General features: G+C 34.0%; 1 protein-coding gene across 2 annotated transcripts in view; it reads right to left on the bottom strand.

Moving 5' to 3' along the window:
* The window catches only part of LOC130450868 (trafficking kinesin-binding protein milt), a 75,608-nt gene that overhangs the window by 38,458 nt on the left and 10,995 nt on the right, over window positions 1–26,155 (bottom strand). The window contains exon 1 of one of the 2 annotated variants that reach the window (XM_056789547.1): window positions 19,559–20,097. The exons of the other annotated variant lie outside the window; for it this stretch is intronic. Coding sequence (XP_056645525.1) covers window positions 19,559–19,652 — 94 coding nt within the window. The 5' untranslated portion in view covers window positions 19,653–20,097. Of the gene's footprint in view, window positions 1–19,558; window positions 20,098–26,155 lie in introns of those variants that run through there. 2 annotated transcript variants of the gene reach the window in all.

Genomic DNA, 26,155 nt, shown 5'->3' with positions numbered 1-26,155 from the left:
TTTTAGGGTATGTTCGTAAAAAAATAATTTATAAGGGTCGTCAACTGTCAAATTTTTTTTCAAAAAAAATTATAATTTAAAAAGTAAGCATTTTTCGAGAAAAGTTTTTAGACAAAAGTATACTAAAATTTTACGTAGATTTCAAAAATGAATTAATATATAGGGTCTAGGAGCTCCTATATTGGGACCTGAGCGCTCTTAGATAATCTACTCAAACTTTTGGTAAAGGTTGAGCTGCGGATATACCGTCATATCTACAGGTACAAACACTGATGTCTTTGAGTGCATAAAAAAACTTTATAAATAGTCAAAACTATGTGATGCGCAACTCTGTGAAGTAAGACCTTCTCAACTGGGTAATGCATGGTAAAATAATGGGTAGGAGAAGCATAGGTCAGCGCACAACATCGTGGTTGACAAAGCTTCGTCAATGGTTCGAAAAATCAACAAGTGAAGTATTCCGCGCAGTAGTAAATAAAGCAATAATAGTCAGTATTATAGAGATCATGGCAGCCAAATTCAAACTTTATGGAACAACACCAAACTAACTGTATATTTATACACCACGTAAATTATTTATACCAACACTAAATGAGTCGCTATTTACTAAACTTATATCTAAACACTTATTTAATTCTTAACATACCAATGCATTTAAACGAAACGTTTACGTTTTATTAATCCTGTGTTTACTACGACCACAGACTATCTACTGACTCTGGCTGCTCAACAAGCGCCTATTTATTTACAACGGATTTTTCGATTCTAGACTGTAAATAAACAAATAGAATTTTTATAATTGGTACGGCTTTTGAATAGGGGCTTCGCTGTTTAGATACCTACATCTCCTCGAAAGTTGTATCGAGCCGAAACAGTATAGTTGGTAGGGTTGTCGAAGTGATCAGTTTCCAACACAGAGATCGGAGGTTCGAACGAAATTCACATTTACAACTTGATGTAAATATCCTATAAAAACTATACAAATGATACATACCGCTTTATAATCGGCGTATTCTGGGAATTTGTATCCGGCGCGTCCACCAAACTTTAGATTCTGTTAATAAAACGAACGTTGCCGGCTTCATGGTCTATATTATTGGACGAATTCGTAACAATATTGAACGCCTTATCCTAACAGAAGCCATAAAGGCACATTATGTAAAAGGCATAAGGCATTGAATCGAGAGTGGAAAATCTAACCATTTATTAAGTAATCTTATCTTATTTTTGGCGTTGAGTATAGTACTTTTTGTGCTTGTTTTACGCACATTCTTTGAACGACAGAAGATCTATAAACGTAGTCTTAATCCTTGACTGTTGAGAATGCATTGGGTTGCTTAGTGTCAGGGTAGATTTTAAAGTAAGATAAATGGAAAATTTTGTCACCATTTTCTGTGCACTTTCGACTAATTTAACACTATTTTGAATGCTTCCAGTTGTCTATTTTAAAATAAAACTTCTCATCCTTATATCGTATATGAATGTAGATGGTTAATAGATTGGTAGAAATATTACTTACATGAAAATTAATCAAGCGAAATCAGATCGACGGGAAGCAATTAAAAATCACTGCGAATGTCATCAAGCTCACAATTACCGATGAAATTCAATTATTAAATAACGCGGATACGTCAGGTGTTAGTCGCGCGGCGGTCAACACCACTATTAAGCAAACAACATTCTTTTTCTATCAATGAAAACATTACAAGACACAAGATTCAATGTCTCTCGATGTATTACGGTTGGTTTCAGTGAGAAGATATCGGATAAGGCCATAAAATGAACATTCTAAAGTAATTCCTTTTGTGGGATGAGATAAAAGTGGGGAGAGGAGGGCAATACCCCACACGAGATGCATTTGTGCATAAGGTGAGGGAAAAAAATTCAATTTCGTATACTGTTGGAAGTAATTTGGTTTGTGTTGTTTTTGTTTTTACGGAAATGAATTTTTATAGCTAAATTATTAAATATTATGTGGTTACTACAGGAAATATATTTGATATCCTGCTGATATAAAAATAATAGTTGAAAAAATTAAAACAAAACGTTTTATTAGAAAACCGCTCGAGATAAAATGAAAGTGATTAAGAAAAAAATTTATCATTTATCAAAATCGTACGTTTTTATTTTTTATTTTCTTATTAGAGACTTTATTTGGTTATTATTTATAACCCTTTTTGGTCATGAAAAATCGAAAAATTGACTTTTTTCATAAAAAGTTTTGGGAATGAGACCTATACAAAAATGTCATACTTTTTTGGCCAATAGAAAATGCAAAAACTATAAATTCCTCGATTTGTTTTCGAAAGTATATACAAAAAAAAAATTTGAGAAAATTAATACAATTTGAACAATTTTCAGAAATTATTAGAAATTTCTTAGGTTAGTTTAGGATTTCCTTTCTTCCTGTTTCTCTCCAAGGTTGCGTATATTTCATAATTATCAAATTAGTGTAGAATAATTTGTTTTTTGTTGCTAAAAGTAATAATGCAATTGATAATATGATTTTTATTTATTTTATATCAACCAATAGTGTGAAATTTTCTCACCTAGGTCTCATTTTTATCCAAAATACGCGGAAAAAAAATTTCTTTGCCAAAAATAGAGTGGACCCCGCTTCCCAACATTTACCCTTTATTTTTACTAATCCCTGTGGCCGCAGCTGTACCCGCACTTACAACTAACATTCTACGCGCCCTCCCTCTGGTGTGTTTTGTCACTTTTTTGCCCCAGTACTTTTTATATCTTTCACGCGACAAAAAGCGCACACACGCTCACACACGATACCAAAAGTCTGTCTTAAAAACACCACAATCCCAACCTCGCAGAGGAAAACCTCTCCCATATCAGGGCCACACCAGAAATGAACAAAATTTGCCACGAATTCGATCCCACTTTCCAATAAAACAACCCAACGAGTCTCGAAAAATCGAAAGTTTCTTCAAAACGTGAAGAAACTGAATTTTCATTAAAAATTCATTCCCAAAAATCTGTTACAACCCTTCATAGACAAAAAGAGAGAGAGAGAGTGTGGGTGTTGTGTGATTTATTGGGGGTTAGTTTCAAGAATAGAAACGTTATAGGAAATTTTTTTTCTGCAAGGCTGGAATTGTGATGATTTTTGATGTTGGAATTATTTCTTTTGCTGTAGAGCATACTCAATGTACAGGGTGTTTCTAAATTCATGCGACGAAATTCAGAAAGTGATTGCTCGTCGTTCCTGCAACAAAACTTCTTCAGCCAACCCCTTTTTTTTCTAAAAATTCAGCAAAGCTAGGAACTTGAAATTTTTTAATTTTCGTGCACTCGCAAAATACTTAAATGGTCATTTACAGCATTTAATATGAATCGTATTACACGATATATCTTATACTGTTTATTAACAAAATTATATATTATGGTGTTTGTTTTTTTCTCTGTAATTATTGGTTTTGGGAAAAGAATTTAACAACAAATATTTTTAAATAGAACAAGGACCTTAAGTTATAATTTTCTTTCATAAAACTTTATCTTGAAAAAAAGTTTTGCTATTGAGTAAGGGATGCTTATTTCACACCCGTACAATGTAACAATAATATTGAAAAAATACCCATTGTTAGTCCTTTGCGAGTGCACAAAAATTACAGAATTTTAGTCACCACCTTTTAAGGGTGATATCTCGGAAAAGGGTGGGAATTTTGTTATAAGAAAGACCCATCTTAGATTCATAAGAGCAATCACCTCCTGAATTTTGGAGCATTAATTTATAAACACCCTGTACATGTACGCTATTTATCAGCCGTGGATTTTAATTTATAAGATTTAAGAGAAAATAAAATAGAACAAAATAAAATCGACGCCTCGACGAACTAAAGCACTGCTGGGGTGTATTGATAGGCGGAAGGGCGATACAGATGCAGAAAAATGTAAAATTTTGACAGAAAACTGCAATGTGAAAGATGTTACATATATGTATAATTGAATAAAAACATTTCGTCATATTGACGAAAACGATATTCAAATTCAATGGACTAAAGTTGCCTCCGGATTTGGTCCCCAGCGACTAATACCTGTTCAATACCTAAGAAAATGTTCCAAGGAAAGAAAAAACAATTAAATGAGTAAATCGATTATGAAACATAAGCATATTTTGACACCAATTGACTATTATCGAAGTTGATTCTTCTTCTTACGACGCCGTCTCCCTAAGGAGGTTGGCGATCCAAATGGCTATTGTCACACGAAAAACCGCAGCTCTGACGACTGTCCGAGTCATCTGCGCAAGTCTTTCAGCCATGAATTTTGTCTACGGCCGACCGGCCGTTTTCCTTCGATCTCCCCTTCTATTATCAGGTGGAGAATCTCATATCGCTCACCTCTCATTATATGTCCTAGGTACTGCAACTTTCTCTCCTTGGATGTCGTGAGAAGTTACCCATTCGCTGAAGGACCTATATGTTTGTCTTATGTTCCATCCAAGATATCCGCAGCATTTGTCTGAAGGCGTACATTTCTTTTCTTCCTTGTGGCCGCGTTCATGGTCCAGTTTCGCATCCGTACAGAAGAACAGGATAAATGTAACAGCGAAGCATTCTGGTCCGGAGTTCCAGGCTGAGGTTGCGGTTTGCCAGAAGTGTCCTCATGTTGTTCAGAGTTTTCCGCGCTTCCTCAATTCTTGATCTGATTTCCGAATTTTGGGTCGCATTGCTAGTTATCGAGCGTGCCCAGGTATCTTAGAGACGACACTTGTTCAATGATCTCTCCATGGAGTCTTTCAAGGTGGCGTTTCTTTGTATTTTTGAGAATACCAGAGAAGTTGATTAAGAGTTGAATTGATGGATAAAATGGAATATGGTTGAAAAATTTCCCGATGTGTTATTATTTTTTTCCATTTGGGTGATAACGGCAATGAAGAAAAATTGTATCACCTTATCCTAACGATATGTAAAAACAGATTATCGTCATAAAAGAAATATGTTAGAAATGTCAATAAGACATATATATATATATATATATATATATATATATATATATATATATATATATATATATATATATATATATATATCCCTTTTAACGAGACAGAAATTTTACCCGCATAATTCCATAGGCAATAATTATTTTAATTAACTATGAATAATTGTTTAAAGCATGAATGGCATTTAAAACAATTTCAACTTATTATTAAAGCGATTGTTGTAAATCAAATTCACTCCGGTCATGAATTTGATATTTTTGACTTAATAAAAGTATAGAATCGTGATAGAAAGCTTGTTTTGATTTCTTTCAAAGGTATTAAATTCACTATATTTAGGTTATAACTTTTTAACGTTAAACCGTAATATCCAATTTAATTAGGTAGTTGTTTAGTTAGAAATTTATTGTATCTTATAATAAAAAAAGCAGATTTTAACGATTTAATAGTACTAGTAAGACAGTTTTACTTGGTAATCACTTAAATATAAGATCTTAACAGTAAATATTATCTTTATGTACGAGATAGTGATAGAATCTAATTTCTAATAGAATTCCGAACATTTCAAATAATATATTTCAGAATAATTTACAAATTTACTGAAATTCCTCAAGAAATAAAATTTCTCAAAGTAGACAAAGTTCTTGTCACGATTCGAGATGATAAGAAATACTCCGAAACACACTACGGAAACTTCTAAAATAATTAGATTATCGTTGGAAAAAGCATTCCAGAAAGCCTAAAGAAGCGTATTACAGAGAACCAATTACTTTAAAAAAATGAGAAACCAAAGAAGAAACATATTTGGTTTGCAAGCCTGGACCAGGCCTGGTTGCCTAGATAAACCCAAGACTGGTCTGCAACCGTAGGCCAGGCTGGTTGCTTGTAATGGGATGGGATGGCCGAGGTGAGGTTACATAGAGTTAAGCCAGGCTTGGCTGACTATAGAAGGACCGGAGCTTCAACCAGGCTTGGGCCATTATTGGTTTACTAGCGTTAGTCCAAGCTAAACCCCGTCGTTCAAGTCTGGTTGTTGAAGGTGATTTATTGACTTTGAATCTACTCGTGCCGGTGGATACGCTGAGGACGTGAAAGCTGATGTTTTTAAAGAATGGTTAGAACAAATGATACATTTCCTCAGAGCTGTATAGTAGTAACGGATAATGCAATTCATTATTCTATTTTAAAAAATTACCCACAATCAAGTGATTACATAAATATTTACAGAATTAATTAAATTTAAAGAAATATTGAGTTCCATTCAGGTTCTGTGAGAAAAAACTGTTTTCTTTGCGTTCCCTTCATAAGGAGAAAATCAGAAAATATGAAATTGCCGAAAATCTTGTAATGACGGTGGTTAAATCACCATCATATTATTCCGACCTAAACCCGATTGAACTAGTAGCACTAGTAGCACAGAAGTTTCAAGGAAAATAATTCTTCCCTCGCATAATATAGCAGGACGACATAAAACAGCACCTTAAAGTACAACATCGAGAAGAATAGAAGACAGTTGTCCGGGAGGCCAAGGTTCTTCGAAGACCTTAGCGCCAATTAAAAAGATAAGGTAACGCCTGAAAACTAGTAGTAAATCATACGATTAAAAAAGAAGGGAATCATGGAAGTTGGGCAATATTACTGATGAAATGATCGTGTAAATATTGGTTTCGACAGTTCATATTCTAATTCCGCTTCTGATTTGATTTGTAAAAAATAACTACATTTATATGGGAAAGTTTTTATATAAGAATGTAACGTTGTTCAAAAGTCAAGTTTGAACCCTTATAGGTGCCTATATAAAATCAGTATGGCACAAAGTTGTTACCATACCTTGTGAAAAAATAAAACAGGTAAAAATATAAGATTACACCCGATAGACGAGGATGTATTGATATCTAGTTAGTAGTACCTGTATTTAAAAGGGTTAAGAGGTAAGCAGATTTACGCTTGAGATATGCTTAATATCCTTGGTGATGAATGTCCTTCGTATGCGACCGTGAAAAATTCGACTGCAAGCTTCAAAAGATGTAAATTTTCCATTGAAGATGATGACCGATCGGGAAGGCCAGTTTCTGTGTCAGTCCCCGAAAATATCGATGCAGTTCATGACATGATTTTATCAGACCGTCGAATTGGGCTAAAACGGATCTGATCTGAAGCACCGAATATTTCATAAGAACGCGTATAACTACAGTAAAGTAAAATTGAAGAATAATTTTTTATAAATTACTTTCGTACAAAGTTGCCGCGGGTCTCCAGTGAGATCGATCAAATACTATTTGATATACCTCAGTGCATCTCGCATTGGAATGAAAAAACCGTTGGAATCAATTGTTATAATTAACATTGAGACCTGTAAACTACAAAACCATTAAAACGTTTCATTTATTATCGGGTAAACAAGAAGTTCCTCATTTGGATGAGCAATAGAACAAATGTGCCGTGCTACATACTCATTGAATGGAAAACTTTTTTTTTTTTCATTATATAGAATTTTAATATTTAGTATCGATATTATAAGGTTGTTCATCATAATTTATTTTTATAATAATCTGGCATTCATTCTTGAATATATCATATCGAAAACACCCAAAGGTTGTTGAGTGGTTCACTGAATATTGCGTACAGCGAAGGTCGCATACATTTTGGTTGCTTTTTGACGAGGGTGAGACAAGGCCTAACTCTCTAAGTAGCGGAATGTGACAAACGTAAACATCGTACACCACCAATAATCACAGGATACGTTAAAAGTATCGAATTCCCAGTCTATCACAAAGCGTTAGTTCTGTTACATGCATCCGAATTGGTGTTAGATAACATTCGTTTCCAACGATTGGGTTAGAGCTTCAAATCCAAAATCTGTATTAAAGGAATAGGTCTCAAAAAGAATGCCAACGCTTCTCTAACTTCTAGATGCCGTGCTTGTGGTAGAATTTGTCTTCTACCTCAAAATAGAACAGATCTGGACTATACGGTGGATGAGGAAGCAATTCGAAATGTAATTCCTTCAATTTATAACCAATTTTATTCGACATATGAGGCTGATTTTTCTTGATTTTTGCATTCAAACAACCTAACAACTCTATGTAGTATTCGCTATTGATTGTCTCTCCCTTTTATGAACAATATATTCCATGAGAATACCAAAATACTGAAGTCGTAACCTTCTCAGCTGATTGTTGTGTCTTTGAACTCTTCGGACGTAGTTCACCGGCTGCAATCGACTCAGACGATGATCGTTTTGATTCAGGACTGAAGTGATATATCAATTTTTCATAAACAAACACTTCCCGTTATTGTTTTTAATCTACTGTAAGTAAGCTCGACACCCATTTCGACGACCAAAACGTTCACCATCATCGGTAACTGTAGGACCACGATTAAATTTAGCAAACCATTAACAAAAGGTTCTTTTCGATGGAGCAGAGTCCAGATAACATGTTTGAAGCCATTGCTGAGCTTGTGCAGTATTTTTTTTTTCATCAAGAAGCAATGATAAATTAAATTGTTTTGAAAATAACAAAAGTAGTTTCACTTAAACGGCTATTACTTTTGTCTGACTAATAGAAAAAGGGTTGGTACTCTATAAACGTCATATGAATGTGACAATGGCAGCGCCATCTGTGTGTCAGGCATAGAACTTATAGAGTGAGGTTATGATTCAAGTTTTATGGAATCGATTTGTTGTTAAATGCTATACTACCTAGAGTGATGGGGGGATGCAACGTAATTTCTATTATAAGACTTTGCCAAACGAAGTAATAAAAAAAAAGAATAGAATAATGCATCTGAGTAGTCGATCAAATTTTGTTCCCTTTGAACGTCATTTAACACCCTTTGTCTTTTTGGTATATCAGACAATTTGGAGATAAATAAAAATGACGTTTATTTGAAGAAATGAGGGCTGTGGAGGGTATGATCGTCAAAATACAATCTTTGGAAGCAAATCTGATAACTGAGATAAAGGAGAATTGAAGAAAAAAATAGAGACTCTCCTTGTATCTCCTCAGGAAACCCATAAGGACTGCGATTTTCAAATTCCGATCTAATTACTTAAAAGATTTCAGGGCTGCAAATATCATGATTTTTTGATTTTTAGGGGGGGTCTGAATCTCGGAGATGCTTGATCCAATTGAGGCCAAATTACCATATAAATCATTAACTTGTATGAGGATTTCTAACTCTGTCGTACAAGTATCGATGAGCTCAACGATTAGATCGTTCCAAGGAGGTAGCAGACTCCTCAAAATCGTGATAGGAAACGACAATACGGACAGATGCTACTTTTATAATTTTTGAGGATTGGAACCTTGGATATGGACGATCCATTCTGGACCAAATTTTTTCAGAGTAGGTTCTTTGTATAGCCAAAAGTTTGGACCACTACTACGATTGAAGGTATGCGTGGTATGGAGTCTTAAGTTTGCGCTGTTTTTTTGCGTATGTATAGCATGCCGATTGTCCCTAATCGTTATTTTTTTTAACTAGACATGCGTCATGGCGACACTACCGTGTACTGGCAAAAAATATGGAAATCGGTATAATAAAAGGGAGTCAAATTACATATGGTTAAAAAAAAAAAAACTAGGATTTCATCTGGTATACACCGCTGATTCACTGGCCCCAATCACAGTACAGTTAAATTAACTGAGACTGTAGATTTGAGAGCATTAGGTCAAAGTTTAGAAATGCGTTAGTGAATTAATACATTATTATTTATACAGGATGTACTAGATTAAATTATGAATTATGAATGAGACAAAAATGATAAAAACATATACAGAAAAAGAGTTTCAAAATGTTTCAGCTCCCGAACAACTGTTCTAAAGTATGTTTATAAGGATAGAAAAACTCTTTGTGTCCCTTCATATGTGTGTAAGAACCAAACATTTCTGCATAGATTAAACTTCGAGCTCCTCGTAATATAATGAACCAAGGTTAAATTACAATCCACCTTGTGATTTATGTAATCTACTGTCGTATATCCAATAAGATACTATATAGAAACAACTTATGACGTTCGAGATAATTCTAATGAAAATATTGATAAAAGTAATTGGCATATTGTTAATATCAATACCTGTATACTTTTAATTTCTATTTAATAATGGTTCTTAGGTGTTTGTTCCCAAGAAGATTATATAAATTATGTTCACAAAATATTAAAATATTCATCTCGTCTTATTTTTTTTTAACTGAAAAAATTCTGCGTTAGAGTACGAACCTTCACAATATGATTAAAGTGTATCAATTAACAATCACCCCCAAAGCAGAATGTTCTTGGTCTTTTTGCGGCAGACCCAAAATACCTTAAAAACTTTCTGCGGGAATTACATCATTTTTTGTGGATTTGCGGCGTTTCCTCGAAGTTTAAAGGTATTTAATAGACATATGGATTAGTAAAAAGATAAAAATACGGATATAAAAATAATATTTAATGATCTTAAAACAAGTATACTTAATGTATGGTCTTAGCCTACTCATGAGTTGGAATGTAACATTGCCTCCGCTCTCGTTTGGCACATCAGGCAACTAACTATGCCGGTTGTATCAACTCACACTGCTTGCTCTAGTGGCACTGCCCTTTTCCCTCATTTTGTTTTTATTATTCGGTTTTCTGCAGTATATTAAAAATATTCTGCAAGTAAGCTTATATTGTCGTTTGACGCGAAATTTCTTTGATAGATAAGGGGTAGATTGTAGAAAAATCCTGCTTTTAAAATAACATGGATAATGATTTTCATTTTTGATACAATAACCAAACAACCAAAGAGCTTAACGTGTTTCTCTCTGTTAATTATTGGTCCACTTTTATTTCAGAATAAATGTTTATTAAACCATTGTTTGTTTTTTATTTGCGAAATTGCCTCATTTATCCCCGTATAGGCATAGATATTTTAAAATTGGTTTGTAGATTGTTCAAACAAATTATGAATATGTTCTGGTAAGAGAATTTTTGTCACAAGTGGATTTTATACATCGATGGTATCGGTATCGAGAATCGAAAAATTTTGGTATCGACAAATCTCTAGTATTTGTTTTAGTCTTTCGTTGACGTTGGCCTTATTAATTCCTTCACTTGTATCGATACTACAATGATCGTCACCTTCTAGTTACCCTTTAATGTTTTCTTCTGCCATGTCTGAGGAATCCAATATAAACTGTATAGTAAATAGTTCCTGGTAATTTGGACATTTGTTTCCTGTTATCTTTTATTTTTTCATTTTGTTTTATATACATATTTGGTTTTTCTAGGTGTAAATAGTTGTATATCCTGTTTTATTCTTCACTTTCTGTGTTCCTTTTCGTATTTCATCGTCTATTTCCTTTATTTCGTCGACTCCGCGACCAACTGAACTTTTATGACTAATCTTTTTGGTATAATTGGTCAATCCAAATTTCACACATGGGGTGTTAAAATCGCGGAGCCCCTTTTATCGTGGGTTTGTGTCCTTTCGGCTCGCTTTGTTATTCTGGTGTTCCTGTTGATGGTCGTGTCATGGATGAAAGCGTAAAAATATATCGGTGATGGTGAATTTTTATTTTTGTCTTTCAATACAGTTACTAAAGAAAACCAAATTTGAATCTTGTAGATCTTCTTTGCGCCCATTACATATCTATATTTTATATAAACAATACTATTATTTATATTTCCTCATTACCTATTTAACATTCGACGTAAAAAATTAGTGAAATTACAAAATATTTGGAAATAAAAAATACGTTGCCAATTTCGATGTCTTCGATTTGCGTCAAATACACGTTTAGTTGCCAAATGCTTGGAGTATTAAGCAGAATAAACGATTATAACAAGGAGCTGTTCTCAGTCACATGATTATGGTTATTACTTAACACAATATAAAAGAAAAAAAAATTACGTAAACCGACAATAATAAGCGTACAAATTAGACTAAGGTTGAAGTACATTTTACCGGCTAGTATAATTTATTATTATTAATTATTTAAATTTGATAATTTCTTGGCGAACTAATGAATAAATAAATAAATAAATATCTGTACTACATACTATCGAAAATCATATTACTGGCATAAGGAAAAATTTGAAAGGGGTTTATAATTAAAACACTCAACAGCAAAAAAAACCGGACACTTCATATGTTTCTTAATAAAAGCTAATTTTCAGCAATGAGTTTTTGTTGATATTCTAGTTATTGCAGAGAATGTAGGGTCTAAGTCCGTTGAACTAATCCTTTCAGGATTAGTAAATAATTAGATAAAATTGACGAAATTGTTGTAAGGACTTTTTTTTGTAAAATTTTGTGCCCTCTCTGATTAGACAATGATTTTCTGAGATATTCTGAAATTACGTCAAAAAACAAGTTTTGCGCGTATTTGAGGGGGGGTCGCACCCCCCTTAGGAGGTGATAAGATTCTTCATAAGTTCAGGAGCAATTTAAATTGTAGTTCCTTGCCCTTTTTACTGGTCTATCTGTCTATCCGTAACAAGTTCTTAAGGATGATTCACATTATCAGATGTGCAACGACACGGCAAGGACCGACAAAGACCCGATAGTTGAGGCAGGTATTCGACATCTCGACGGGTTGTTTGTGATAAATTAGTTTTTGCTAAACAAAATTAGAAGCGTAGTGGTACAAAGTGAGCAACGCTCGAGTTTCATGTTTAGAAATTTTACCAATAAAGCTATAATGGCTGTATTGCTTGATGAAGGTGACGAAGCCATAAAGAAGAAACAAAAACGATTATGGGTGCATAAAATGTTACAAAAACGTAAAACTGAAGAAGAATATATACAGTAGGCTGAGAATAGGCTGTTCCAGGACTTGATGAAAAAAATTCGAGAGTGAGTGAATGACGTGAAAATAAAAGTATGACAAAAAAGTTCTCTCATACGACCCCTCGTTTCTGAGTTGCAGGCGAAATCGGAACTTATATTTAAGTATATTTTCTAAATTATACATTATGAATTTTTAATGGATCGACGTAATAAATAATTCTACATTACTATCTGGAAAATTGCAAGCGACTTAATTTGTTAATGTCAGTTTGCTGTCAATCTTTTTAAAACCTGTCTGCAATAATTATCACATCGTATTTAAAGTTTCGATGTGGTAGAATTTATCTCGGACATGTATTTCATGTATTGTTTGGCTACTGGTAATTTATCAGAAGCCAGAAGGTTGTATACTGAACGCTTTCCGGGCAGAATTATACCCGACTGTAGAGCTTTAGGGTTGATCGCATTTTAAGGGAACAGGTTTGTCTACATAAATTAAGTGAACTAGTTTCCATTATTTTTCATAAAAATATATATTATAGAAGGTGTGCTGCCAAAAAGAGGTGGCGAAGGTCAACAACGAACTATACACCAGCTTTAGAACAAAATGCATTAGATGCAGTTTGTGCTGATCATTACAATGTCACTACAATTTAACATATCAACGACAACTACTCATATGATTCTCCAGGAGCAGCGTCTTTACTCCTTTTACATCCATAAAGTACAAGCTATGGAAGTAGAGGATTATCCAGCAAGACTGGCCTACGTTAGTTGGTTTCTAGATAAACACGACACGTTTTAATTAATTCCCATATACATTTATGGGTAGAGAAATCATCACGGTACAATTTAAGCAAAGAATCAACATCGATTTTGTGTTAATGTGTAGGCAGGAATAGTGGGTCTTTATTAGTCGAAAAATGGGGGGCACATCATTTTTCCCATGTTTTGAGACCTCCTGAACACGATTATGATGGTTCTTCGAATGTCTGTAGTTTATATATTATGTTTAAGCTACAATTCTTATTTTCGTCTCTCAAGCAATTGCTATTGGTCCGATTTGGTTCAAAATTAGCATACATGAGAATATTTCGAGGGGTCGCAGTGCAAAAAAAGTGGTTTTTGACCTTTGCTCACCTCTGCAGGTCAAACGAAAAGCGACTGAAAACTGAAATTTCACATGTAGGTTCAATTAGTTGCGAGATGATTTCCTGTCTAAGGTCGAAACTTTCCATCTCCACCCCTCTCCATTTTATGGTCATTTTTGTTATATTTTTTTATTTTTTGGCCAGAAAAAGTTTAACTAGAGGGTTCGAACTTCGCACGCAAGTAGGGGTGATGTTGAAGAATTGTCTTTCTCAAGTTCAAAGTTTTCTTCTTCAGTTCTTCTAGCACAAAACGCCCGAAATCATTTTGATCGTTGTAATTGTTGAACTGGACCGCCTCCTATTTAATGAATAATACGAGTATGATCGTTGCTAGGGTGATTTTTTTTACTTCCCATTTTCGAAATTTCTTGTCATTATGACAATTTTTTCTTTGTTGTCAATTGGAATTGAACAAGAGGGTTCGTGACCACCGGGTCTATTGAAATTATGAATTTTCATTCGAGAGAGAGAGAGAGAGAGAGAGAGTTAACTTGTGAAATGAAAAGTTATTGAGGAATAGCAAATTTTCCATATAAAGAAATAAGATTGAGAATTGATTGATCATTTCCAAGAAATTCATTTTATGGAAAGATTTGTTTGTGTATTAGTTAAATTCGACTTTCGTTATGGTGGAGCTCTGCTGCTCACGGCTTTTTTTTATAATAACCGGAATGGTCAGCGATACTTGGAATTTTTCAAAAATGATTTCCCACCCATTTTATGTAATATTTCTTTAAACATTCGCAGAGATATGTGGTTCAAGCACGATGATGTAAAAATCATCTTAATAACATGTTTTCTAATAATATATATTCACGAACAAATTCAATTAATTTTTCATTATCCATTTTGTTATATAAATACAAATCCTCAAACTTCATTGAAGTAACGCAAAAATCCAAATAAACTGGCGTACAGGCACAGACACGAAAAACATTCTCGCCAAGAATGTCGGTCCGCTCCGTCGCTGCCTTTACGTGTCGTTACCGCGTCGTTGTCGGTTAGTGTGTACATACATCAATATTTATTGATAAAAATATCACGTCATCTACCCAATCCCGAATTTTTCGCATTAAGTCCGGGAACACCCTGTATGGGTATAGTAAAATATAACACAAACCAAACAAAATTCGAATAGAGGCATTCACTGTATCTTTGATTTGATTTTATTTCATTTTAAAATATTATCTAAATATTAACGTTTCTATTGAACAGAAATTGAAGGCCCCTTTACGAGATATCCCGTTATATAGAAATTTCTAAATAAACTTTAAAAGACTTCCCGTTACTTAATTATTATTAAGTAAGTTTATTTGATCACATCAAAGATTCTTCATTTGGTTTTAATAAGGTTATATTGAAATGAACATTCTTGTATACGCTATTACCAGTTGTATTGAAAAAATAATGTTTGGTGTTGTAGAACGGGACATTCTATCCATTCCATGAACTAACACACTTATTTTAATCAAACTCTTCGGATGGCAACGCAGGCGGTAACCGGTGAATTTATAGCCGGTAAATGCAGTACCACTTATGTCATTCGAACAAGAAAATAATTAAGAGAGAACAGTGATGACTGTGCGGTATAAGGTGCGCCAAATATACAGAGTGAGTTTTATGTGTGGAACGCCTCAATTATATCGGAAACGACTTGTAAGATTTTAATAAATTTTTGTACGCAGGGATCTTGTGGCCGACTTGTTGATTTTTTTCCAGTTGAAATTTACCGTTGAAATTTATCGATATTATGGTGGTAGTATCTACATTGTTGTCAGATCTTTCCTTTTTCCGGAAAAATAATGAACTTTGTCATTTTCAAATGGAAATAATATATTTTCGATTTTTAGAAATCCTGATTATTCTTCATGTAATGTTCTCCGAGTTACAGCTACATTTGCGTTATCTCCGTCGAAGTTATAATAAATATTGTACATTTAGATGGCTGCGAGTAAAAAAAAGTTCGTTTAATTTGGTGCAGTTAAATATTTATCCAAATCATAACAACTGAAGACAAATCTTTAAATGTTTCCGTCATAGTCCAAGAGCCCTAACTAAAAAAGTAGGTTCTGAGAAAAACATACGGGAACAGGTATTTTTTTAATATGTTCAGGGATGTCCCTTGAAGTGGGCTTCATGGGGAGGTTTCACTTCAGCCGCCATGGTACGAAAAAAATTGTAGAGAACTTTTTTTTTGTATAACGCATAGGTTTTTAACATATTGATGACACCTCTGGTCTAAAGGATTCGTGTCGGATGAATGCGAGGGCCATTCGATAAAACCACGCCTTCCAATCTATCTACATACATATCTACTACATATTATTTAGAAATTGCCTCGCCACACACGCATAGTGAGGTGACAAATATAACATCAGTGCTGTAATAATGTGAACTTCAAAATGAAGTAGAGAGGTTGTAGAAAACGTGAAAAATATATAACTAGAGACCACCATGAGATATGGAAATATTGTGTCGAACATTAATATTTACTTATATGAAGATATACGAAGAAAAAAAATCATCAAGAGGATGATATTTATTAAATAGTTTAAATTTTGCATCTAATCTGTATAATGCATAACAATTGCAGACTATTGAAATTGCAAGCGATACAGATTTACTTCTGATTATTCTCACAATCAGTGCAATTTATCTAAATATTTAAACTTACTCCGTAAAAAACATTATTTTGCCCAGAGCACAATTACCCGATAGAATTTTCAACATCTAGTCCACCACCGACGCACCCGATGATTAAACAGGTCGACGCGTTATTTCACCTGCTACGAGATATGTTGATGCAAAAAAAAATGTACAATCACTTAACCGCTGTTTAAAATCAACTGCCCGGCTTCGATTTGTGGAAACACGAGTTGTTAGAAACGCGAAAAAGAGAGAGGACAATAATAAAGTTTATATCTCGTGGAACAAATCTGTTGAGAACGAAAGGAAATGATGTTTAACTATTGGAAGATGATACCAAAGTAATTTTTTAATGTCGATATATGTCAGTAATACGTGAAAGGTATGTCTGTTTGTACTTGATTCATTTTACGCTATTTACCGAATAATGAAATGCTAATAAATTTTCCTACGACACACCTAAAGGCAGGGCTACAGAATGAATTTTAAATGAAGCACGTTATGTTGAAAATGTCATATTCATTCAAAAGCTATTACACTATGAAATTGGATATACGTCATCGTATGTGGTCACATAAGAAAGTCGTTTGTTCTCGAATTCTAAAAAATGGAGGTTATGTTGATACGCACACCCTTAAAGACAAACCGATTTAAATAAAATTATTCGAGATTTAAATATTAATGTCGTCGGTCTCGAAAAATTGATAACAACATAAAATTATAGTTAATTTCAGTTTTAACAAAAATTAGAAGACGGATTGGAATAATGGAATAATGGAAAAAATATGTCTCAACCACCATAAATTTACTATTTGTACCCTCAGAAATAACCCCAAATGCGTGAGCCCCAATTCTAAATAATTACCAATTTTACTATTTTTCAACTACTCCTTTAAGTTCTATACACTTTATCTGCAATTTTTTATCCTTTCCGAACAATTAGATTTGCCTAAGTCATCTTTTTCCACCAAGAGATTTCTTCAAGTTGTCTAACAAGAAACTATCACACGGTGCTGAATGGAAAAGGATGGATGATGAAACATTTAACAGAATTGATGGATTTCTGCCGTGAAAACTTCACATGAACTTTTTTTACCCAAATGAGGTCGTTTTTTTTTTCAAACCTTTATCAATACCACTCATTGAGTTGGTATAATATTATCCATTGATTCTTTTACTCCATTGAAAGTGGATTATACAAATTATATAGAGTGGCAAACCCACTTTGAACTTTTATAGTGCCGATTCACATCCAAAAACAGACTTTTTGTCTCGCCTGAGTTGTGATGGATCCACGTCTTGTCCAACGTTACCAAACATTCGTAGAAAGTTAACATACGATTGCGTTGTTGGTCGATGAACAAATGCTGCACCCATCTTGCTTTCTCACACACAAGTGACAAACTAAAATTTAAACCGCAATACCATCTAAGATGTCTACAGTTTCAAAAATCTATCTCATTTTCCTATCCGATATCGGATCGTGACATTTTCTAAATTGATTCGGGGGTAGAGACCCCGACCGATCGTATAAAGCATTCGATATCTTCCGTGGTTGTACAATAATAACGAATACCAGTAAACCTTTGAATTTATTGTACAATGATCTTATAGTACTTATCAAGCTAAATCTTGATTTGACTGAGGATTTAATGCTTATTGAGAAACTGAAATTATCTAAATCTAAATAACGCAGTTGCTTCAAAACTTTGACAAGAGCCAAATCACATTAGGCTGTTGCCTGGAGTATCGTTCGTCTTTTAATTTTTGCTTGGTCTCGTATAAATATTTGTTTTTCTTATATTTTGCTTATTGTTTTTCCTACGAGAGGCTATAAAATCCTTTGTTTATAAAACACCGCTTCGAGTTGACGCAGCACACTACTGGTTAACCGGGCCATTAAAGGTCTATATCAGTTGCATCCGGGTTGACATTTTCTTAACTACAGGCTGAGGTTAGGTTAGGTTAATTAGGTCAAAAAATTTCAAATTGAGAGCCGCATTCGGTGAACAGTTTGTCTCACGTTTGGGGCCCCTCAATTGGCCACCTAGATCGTGTGATTTAACGCCTTTGGACTATTTCTTGTGGATCCACCAAATTGGACCTTGTGCACGGGCTATCTAAAGCAATGCTGCGGCCATCATTTGCATGAAGTCATCTTCAAACATTAAATTATACTGATCGTTCTATCGATTCCAATAAAGATTTCATCAATTTTTTCATTTTTTTGTGGTTTTTTTAAAATCAAATCCTATACATCACTGAATATATGCTATTATTGAAAAGTTAATTGACAGACATAAAATATCATATGTTGATGTAATTTAACTCAAAACTAACAAACTTTGTATATTTTTGAACTGTCTATAGGAGTCCAAATTGGTCCAATTTTAACCCTATTAAGTTGAGGGGTTAACAGTTGATAACTTTTTTGTTATAATGAAATATAAAATTTAGACTAAAGCATATTGTACTTATGGGGTTATTAAAAAAGATCTTTCTAGAACAACAATATGGTTTTTTGGATTAAGATATAAATAAAATGGCGTGGCCGCATTATCCTGAACTAATTCCATTTACACTTTCCTGAAATAGATGTAGAGCGAGAAACAGCACCGGAAAATATGCCGTTCGTCTGTTATAACAGTTCAAAGTTTTTCAAGAATGCAGTACCGAATTAATCCACCTTTTAATAAACAAAGCATTTTACCTAAAAGATGGATTCTTTTATACCCGTGTTGGTAATAATAACTTCGCTTTGTTACTCTGGCTTCCCAAGTCACCAGATTCAACACCCTGCGATTATTCACCTTTGAGAACTAAATAAAAACATTGGTTGTGTACTCCCACTACTAAAAACAATAGAAGCGATGAAGATATAAATGATTGAATCATCTATAACGTAACATCCTGTTTGCAATATTTATATTGTTATTTTCATAGATTTCTAAATGAAATATCATTTTCTTAGTATTTATACGTGTTTCAGACATAATTTTAGGGTTGCAATAGAAACTTTTATATTTAAATTGTTAAATGAATAAATTTACCATCGTTCCATTCTTTCAGCAACTCTCCTTGCTTCTCCCAATCTCTGATATTGACAGATTTTCCTCCTCTCACTCTTGGTCTTCCTCTTTGCATCTTGATAAACAATCTCCAAAACAGCGGGCATCTTTCAACGATTCAACACAACAACATTTTTTGCATTATGCACATCCGGGCACTTTCCAATCACGATAACGGCGTATCTCAAGGTTCTTTACGCAACGACCGATCACTGAATCAACTCGAAATTATAGAACACTGTATTTGAGGATGTATATAAATCGAGTGAGAAAGATTTTAATAGTTTTTGGGAGTATGCCAAAGCGTCAAGGTTTTTTCTGAGGATTTTCTATTCACTTTTTCAATGTTGATTATGAATAAAATGAGATCTCAATATCACACTGCGTCACTAATTGGATGTTATCGGTTATCTTTGGTGATTATATTGAAATCGGAGGTGTTTTATGTTTTGTCAAGGAGGTGTTTTAAATATTTTTCGATGCCGACGTGACACCCGACTGGTAGCTCGGATATATCGCCGGTGTAAATGCATTAAATAAACACAACCTACACATTTTTAAACCAAATGTTCTGTTCTAAGAACATACCAGGGTAATACAATTGTTACTAATATTGAAGATAAGGAAGGTAACAAATATCATCAAAAAAAAGTTATACGAAGAGCTGGGATTCCTGTAGTATGCCGGGTAGAAAGAGAACGCTTGATTTGGTAAAACTATTTATTGATTTGTTAGTTTGAAGGGTTTTTACCATACTACACTCTACATTTTGTAACAATAATGATGTGAATAGAACTACGATTGAGTTTATTCTGCCTTGTTAAAATTAATTGGCTCGTATTTATATGAGGGTTGCTACTTGAGTTTTAAGATATGGCCACCATGTTACACCAGTTTTCCGAATTCAATCGTGGTCGCTACATGAATTTCCTGACAGTCGTCAAATCGGCTATTGTGCCAGAAAATCGACCGCGCTGCTTCAAAAGACGTCTATATGATCAAGTCAGGCGATGAATCATGGATCTATGGATATGAATCCGCAACTTGACAACAATAGTTGTTCGCGCACGAAGCCTGTTTTTTCGGAATACCTAGAAATCCCATATAGGAGTCCACAGACTTGAACGACGAGGTTTAGCTTGTGCTAACGCTGGTAAACCCCATCCCATTACCAGCAACCAGCCTGGCATACAGTTGTAGACCAGTCGTGTGTTTATCTAGGCAACTAGGCCTGGTCCAGGCGTGCAAACCAAGCGAGATACATTGTTATCATCCCAGAGTCCCACCAAACCTGGGCCAATACTGGGACCATCGTAAAATCCTGTATCGGATATCGCCAACATCTCCAATGGGATATTGCATTAGAGCAACGTAGAACGTTCAATTTTGAATGGCACACCAGCCTTTGCTTACCAGAAGTGTTCGACAATGCGAGCTATTATACATCAGTTCTAACAAAAAAGGTTTCTGAACATCGAATTCATAAATCATTCGCCGTTGTTTGGGACCCAAAATGATTTGTTCTTATTCCCGCAGATAAAAAATAAATTACGAGGTGAAAGTTTTTCTACACCTGATGAAGCGGTTCGTGCCTTCAAATCACATGTTTTAGTAAAAACAAATGAAAAGTTACGTAAATATTAACTGTTATGTTTCATCGATGATGGTTCTGCAAAATTTTCGAAAGACATGGTTCCCACCATGACAAACTCTGTGGTAGCCTCTGAGGTTTAAAATAATAGCTTCGAAGGTCAAAATAGTACCCCTATTGTAATCTCGGCATTAAAAACTTTACATAAAATATAAAGTATAATTTTTTGACGAAGTGTTTCGCAAAAAATACTTTTTTCTACGTCCGTTATAATATTCACGTTTTTTTTCTGACTCGGTTAAAAAGCGTGAAAAAAAGTGCTTTGTGTCTAATGAAAAGGAGAGTATTATTATTATTATTATTAGTGATGGAGAGTAATAGTGAGGAAAATTTAAACTGCACACCAAAAGATGTTGGTTCAATAGGCAAAACTGCAGCGACTATGAATCTTCTCCCTGAGAAATCCAGGGAATAGAATTTGAAGGAATATAATTCTTTTATGGACTGGCGTACTAAAAAAGGCATAAACAGCTTCAAAGAATGAGTGTTCCTAGCTTACATTGAAACTAAATTCAAAATGTGGAAGTCTTCAACACTTTGGTCGACTTATTCAAAATTGAAAGGCCCCCTAATGGTAAATAATGACGTAGATATCAGTAAATACTCGAAACTCATTGCATATTTGACAAATAAATCAGTTGGCTATAGACCCAAAACATTTGCAGGTGAAGAAATTAAAAGTTTCTGTTGCAAGTTCCATACGATCATTACCTCATGCATAATGGTGAGTCCACACGATAGAGACTTCCATAAAATTTTATAGAATTTAGTCTGTGCAAACTAGACAGTACAGACAAATGTCGGTGCGATCCAAAATTCGGAATATGCATATAAGTCTGCGTATTTATCGTAGCTAAGAAATTTAAATTGTATTTTCGATACCGGAAATTTTTAGAAGACTGAAACTTTGGAAAAACGAAAAAGTCTGAAGTAATGAAAAGTAACAGAAGTAACATTTTTTACTCCGACTTTATAGTCTGTACAGATATCTGTACGAACAAAAGTCTGTATCGTGTCGACCCACCATAAAGTATGACAGCAAGAAATATTAATGGAAGCTCAAGATATTGTTTGTAACATCTTTCAGGTTGCTTTAATATTCGAAATCGCAGGAGCTCTGCGGAGGGAGGAACATTCATAAAAAATATAAAAACCAACGACCCACAAATGTCAAAATAGATCATTTTTTTTGCAGTATAGAAATGGAAAATGCAAAGCCAAGTTGTAGGTATCAATACCTTTTCAAAAATTCCCTCGCTTATGGCAACATATTTGAATTTACCTAATTCAAAAAACTTCGGCGTCTCTATTAGTGGATTCGTGGTGATATAACTAAACTAAAGAAGTAAGGTGGGTGGAAATCCAACACAGTTGCGGAGGGTTACGTAATAAAAAACAAAAAGGATTCCTCAGTGAAAATTTTAACGGGAACAACTAGTTCGACTTCAAGCAACATTGTAAATGTAATACAACTATAGACGATGTTATTTCATTCGTTGTTAAATGTTGCCAATTCAATTACCAATAGTAATTTAACTTATTTTTCACTTCAAATTAATAATGCTCACAGTTGTACTTTTGATATTACTTTTACGAAATAAAAATTGATAAAAGTCGAATTTTTTTTCACTCCTAGGAATTGCCGTCAAACCGTCCAACTCGTGAAAAAAGTATTACTTTACTCATTTGTTGCATAAAGAAATATTTTGCTTTTGTACGATGAGAGAATAAATTAGAGTAGGTAAAAATGTTTAGGGGTTAAAAACTGCGATTAAAAGGTGTCGAGAAAAGAAAGTATACAATAAAAAGGATCATCACGTTAAAATATACAGTATGGCAGAGTATTACTATTCGTAGATATCTACTTGAAATATAATTGGATTAATTATATTATATTTAAATAATTTAGCAAAAATTCATATACGTATGGATGAATTATTCAAAATATATTTAGAAACTACTATATACAAGCTTTCCGGTTAATACCTTTTCAGTTTCAGTACAAGATCGAGTGAAAGCAAAAGAATGTTATTATACGTAGATATACGAGGGATAATGAAATAAAGTCTAATAAGGAATTATTTATTAACAAAAAACAGACAATACAAGAGGGACTTATAGACTTAATTACATAGTGTATTTAATCTTTTCACTGCGACGCCGTGTTATAGACGGGTTATTGAAGTTTTCCCGGCTTTGCCCCGTTCTAATAGATATGTACTTGCGGACCATTAAAGTCAGGCACAAGATTTTTAACATTACTACTGCAACCGACTAGAATAGGCCCTTAAACTAATTCTAATGGAGAAATGGTCGGTAAAATAATATTAGCAGCGACAAGGTTAAGCACAACCAATTTGTCTATTCAGTCCTGGTAGGAATAATTGAGTCAGGAAAAGTTCCTACATTGCTTTAGCAGTAAGCGACTTTACATTGTCATACAGGAGAACGACACCTTCAATTTGTATAAATGAAAAGAGCGACTCCATTTCACTACATCTTTTCTGCCGATTTTTTCATCACCATGAAATTCTCTATCCACACATCAGTTCCATAACATGTACCGTCATCTTTCCTCAATCTGAATATATCATCGAAAAAGTATTTGTAGACACTCGGATTAAGATTAGAGGCTAGGGGCATATCGAAAGAGCGTATTTTTTAAGGTTCTGAATACGCATGCGTAAATTACTCACTCGTTTACTGACATTGGGCAAAAAATGGTGATAAGGTAGAGGGGAAATTGCAAAAATCGATAGCATTTAAGAGAAAGAAAATGCTTTGCCATTAAGACAACACATCTCACCTTCTTGCATTTCGAATTGGTTGACTATTTACTTTATTCACAAGATCTGACCTCAAGAGGCTTTTTCCTGTTTCCTAATCTTGCTCTCTTCTGTATTAAGTTTAGCATCGTCTGAGTAAGCTTGGGAGCCGAGCTCCGAATGTGCGATGGATGAATCGGAATCTCGTAGAGGATTAGAAGCTTTTTGGTTTTAAAGAGAGCTCCAAGTCATAGAAAAGCTGTTTCAGATAATTCGACCACGTGAATATGACAGGACATATTACTCTCAACCTCAACATCCAACAAAATCCCAAAATCAAGTAAATTCCTCAGAAACGAAATGAAGTCTCATCAAATTTTTCAATAAAGGTTTTTAGGAAAGTAACTAGGAACGAAAAAACTTATTGGACTTAGGGGCGGCAAAAAGTTTCACATGCAGGAGAAAGATTTTCACTAGACGCAGATGTCTGTGAACTAAGAATTCTGGAATCACAAAAAATAGTTACCGTTAGTGTGCTGTAATGTTTTGACCCTAAAAAGAAGAGCTCTGTACTTCTCAAGCAGAGTGCTGTTATATGAAGACCCATTTTCGAAACACACCAGACGCAATTCTCAAAAAACGAACGATAAAATCAATATCTTAGCGAAAGGATCCATCAGAACAGAATTGATCACTCTGCACGTCAATTCCTTGTCCTTCTGTCGTGAAACACCAATTTCCCTCTATTCTGAATCATCAAAGATATAGTCTTTAGAACTATCAATTTCCATACTAACCAAAAAACGTGATTTTCAACTTCCCAAATAAGCCCTTAAATAGCGGCACCATGTACATGGTCCTTTACAACGAGCTAAATCGACATGCATATGGGAAAGTACTGCGACTGGTGCTCGTTTCAACTAAAATAATTTCAGTTTTCTGAAACTTCAATACAACTTTATACAAGGCATAGTATGCCTAAAGGCCACCATTTTTAAATTATTTTTGTCAATGTTTTCACAGATTTAGTGGAGGGCTGCATTTGTCCAAAAATTTCGAAACTGTGAAATAATTAAAAAATAGTGGTAAATTCCAAAAATTTAATAAAAACCATAACATTACGTTTATAACTGAAATTATTTTAGCTGAAAGGGGCATTTCGGAAAGCCCACGAAAGCAAATTTTCAGAGTACTAGTCGCAGTACTTTCCCATATGCATATCGATTCAGCTCGTCGTGAAGGACCCTGTACAAAGCACTTCTTTTTAAGATCAAAACCTTACAGCACAGTGAGATGTGAATGATTTTTCTGTGACCTCGGGACTCTTACTCTACAGACATCAGACTGAGACATTATCACATACGTAAACGCCTATTATAAGGAAAAAGACAGTTACTGTTATTTGGAAGGGTTAAAAGATAAAATTAATTATGGTAACAAAGTCTGTAGAGTAGGCAAAAACTGTCAAATTTGAAAATATAAATAGCAAATTATCTTTCTTCAGACATAAACTTGTTTCTGTCTTATTATATTGGTTGGAGCGATAAAAACGAATGACTTTGGAAACTTTTCTTATATGGGTATGATAATAACAAATTATACTTTTACCACAATTTAAATTAAACAAAAACAAACCACGCACTTATCGTCATAAAATTTACTGACGATTGTTAGTTTCTCACACACAGAAATAACTCGCAAACATCTGTTATCTCCTACGGACCGTTATAATGAATAAATTCATAAAACCATCACTTTGTGTTCCCATACGTCTAAAGAACAATTGATATTTAATCACTACATCAACTTTATTGTTACATGAAAAGTAATTTTCGCGATATTTAACACTCATTTCTCACCATACCGAAAATATACTGATCAAACTTGCAAACGTTACGTCTACATTTCGAAACGCTTTATTATAAAAGCGGTTAGCAATATCCATCAAACCATAATAGACGATAGTTGAATCTTTAATTACGTACTGAGAATACATCCTATTGTTTTAATTAATTTCGATTTTAATTGCCGGAAAACATAAATTTTTATTACTTATAGGTAGATTTTTATATCAATATTTATGTCATAGTCTAGTCCAGCGTTTCATATCGTGTAACATTTTGCTCAAAAATTCAAAATTTTCGAAACTCTTTCAAGTACTTC

Source organism: Diorhabda sublineata, chromosome 1 (genome assembly GCF_026230105.1).
Source record: "Diorhabda sublineata isolate icDioSubl1.1 chromosome 1, icDioSubl1.1, whole genome shotgun sequence".
NCBI classification, from domain to species: Eukaryota; Metazoa; Arthropoda; class Insecta; order Coleoptera; family Chrysomelidae; genus Diorhabda; species Diorhabda sublineata.
This window is presented reverse-complemented; position numbering and strand designations above follow the sequence as displayed.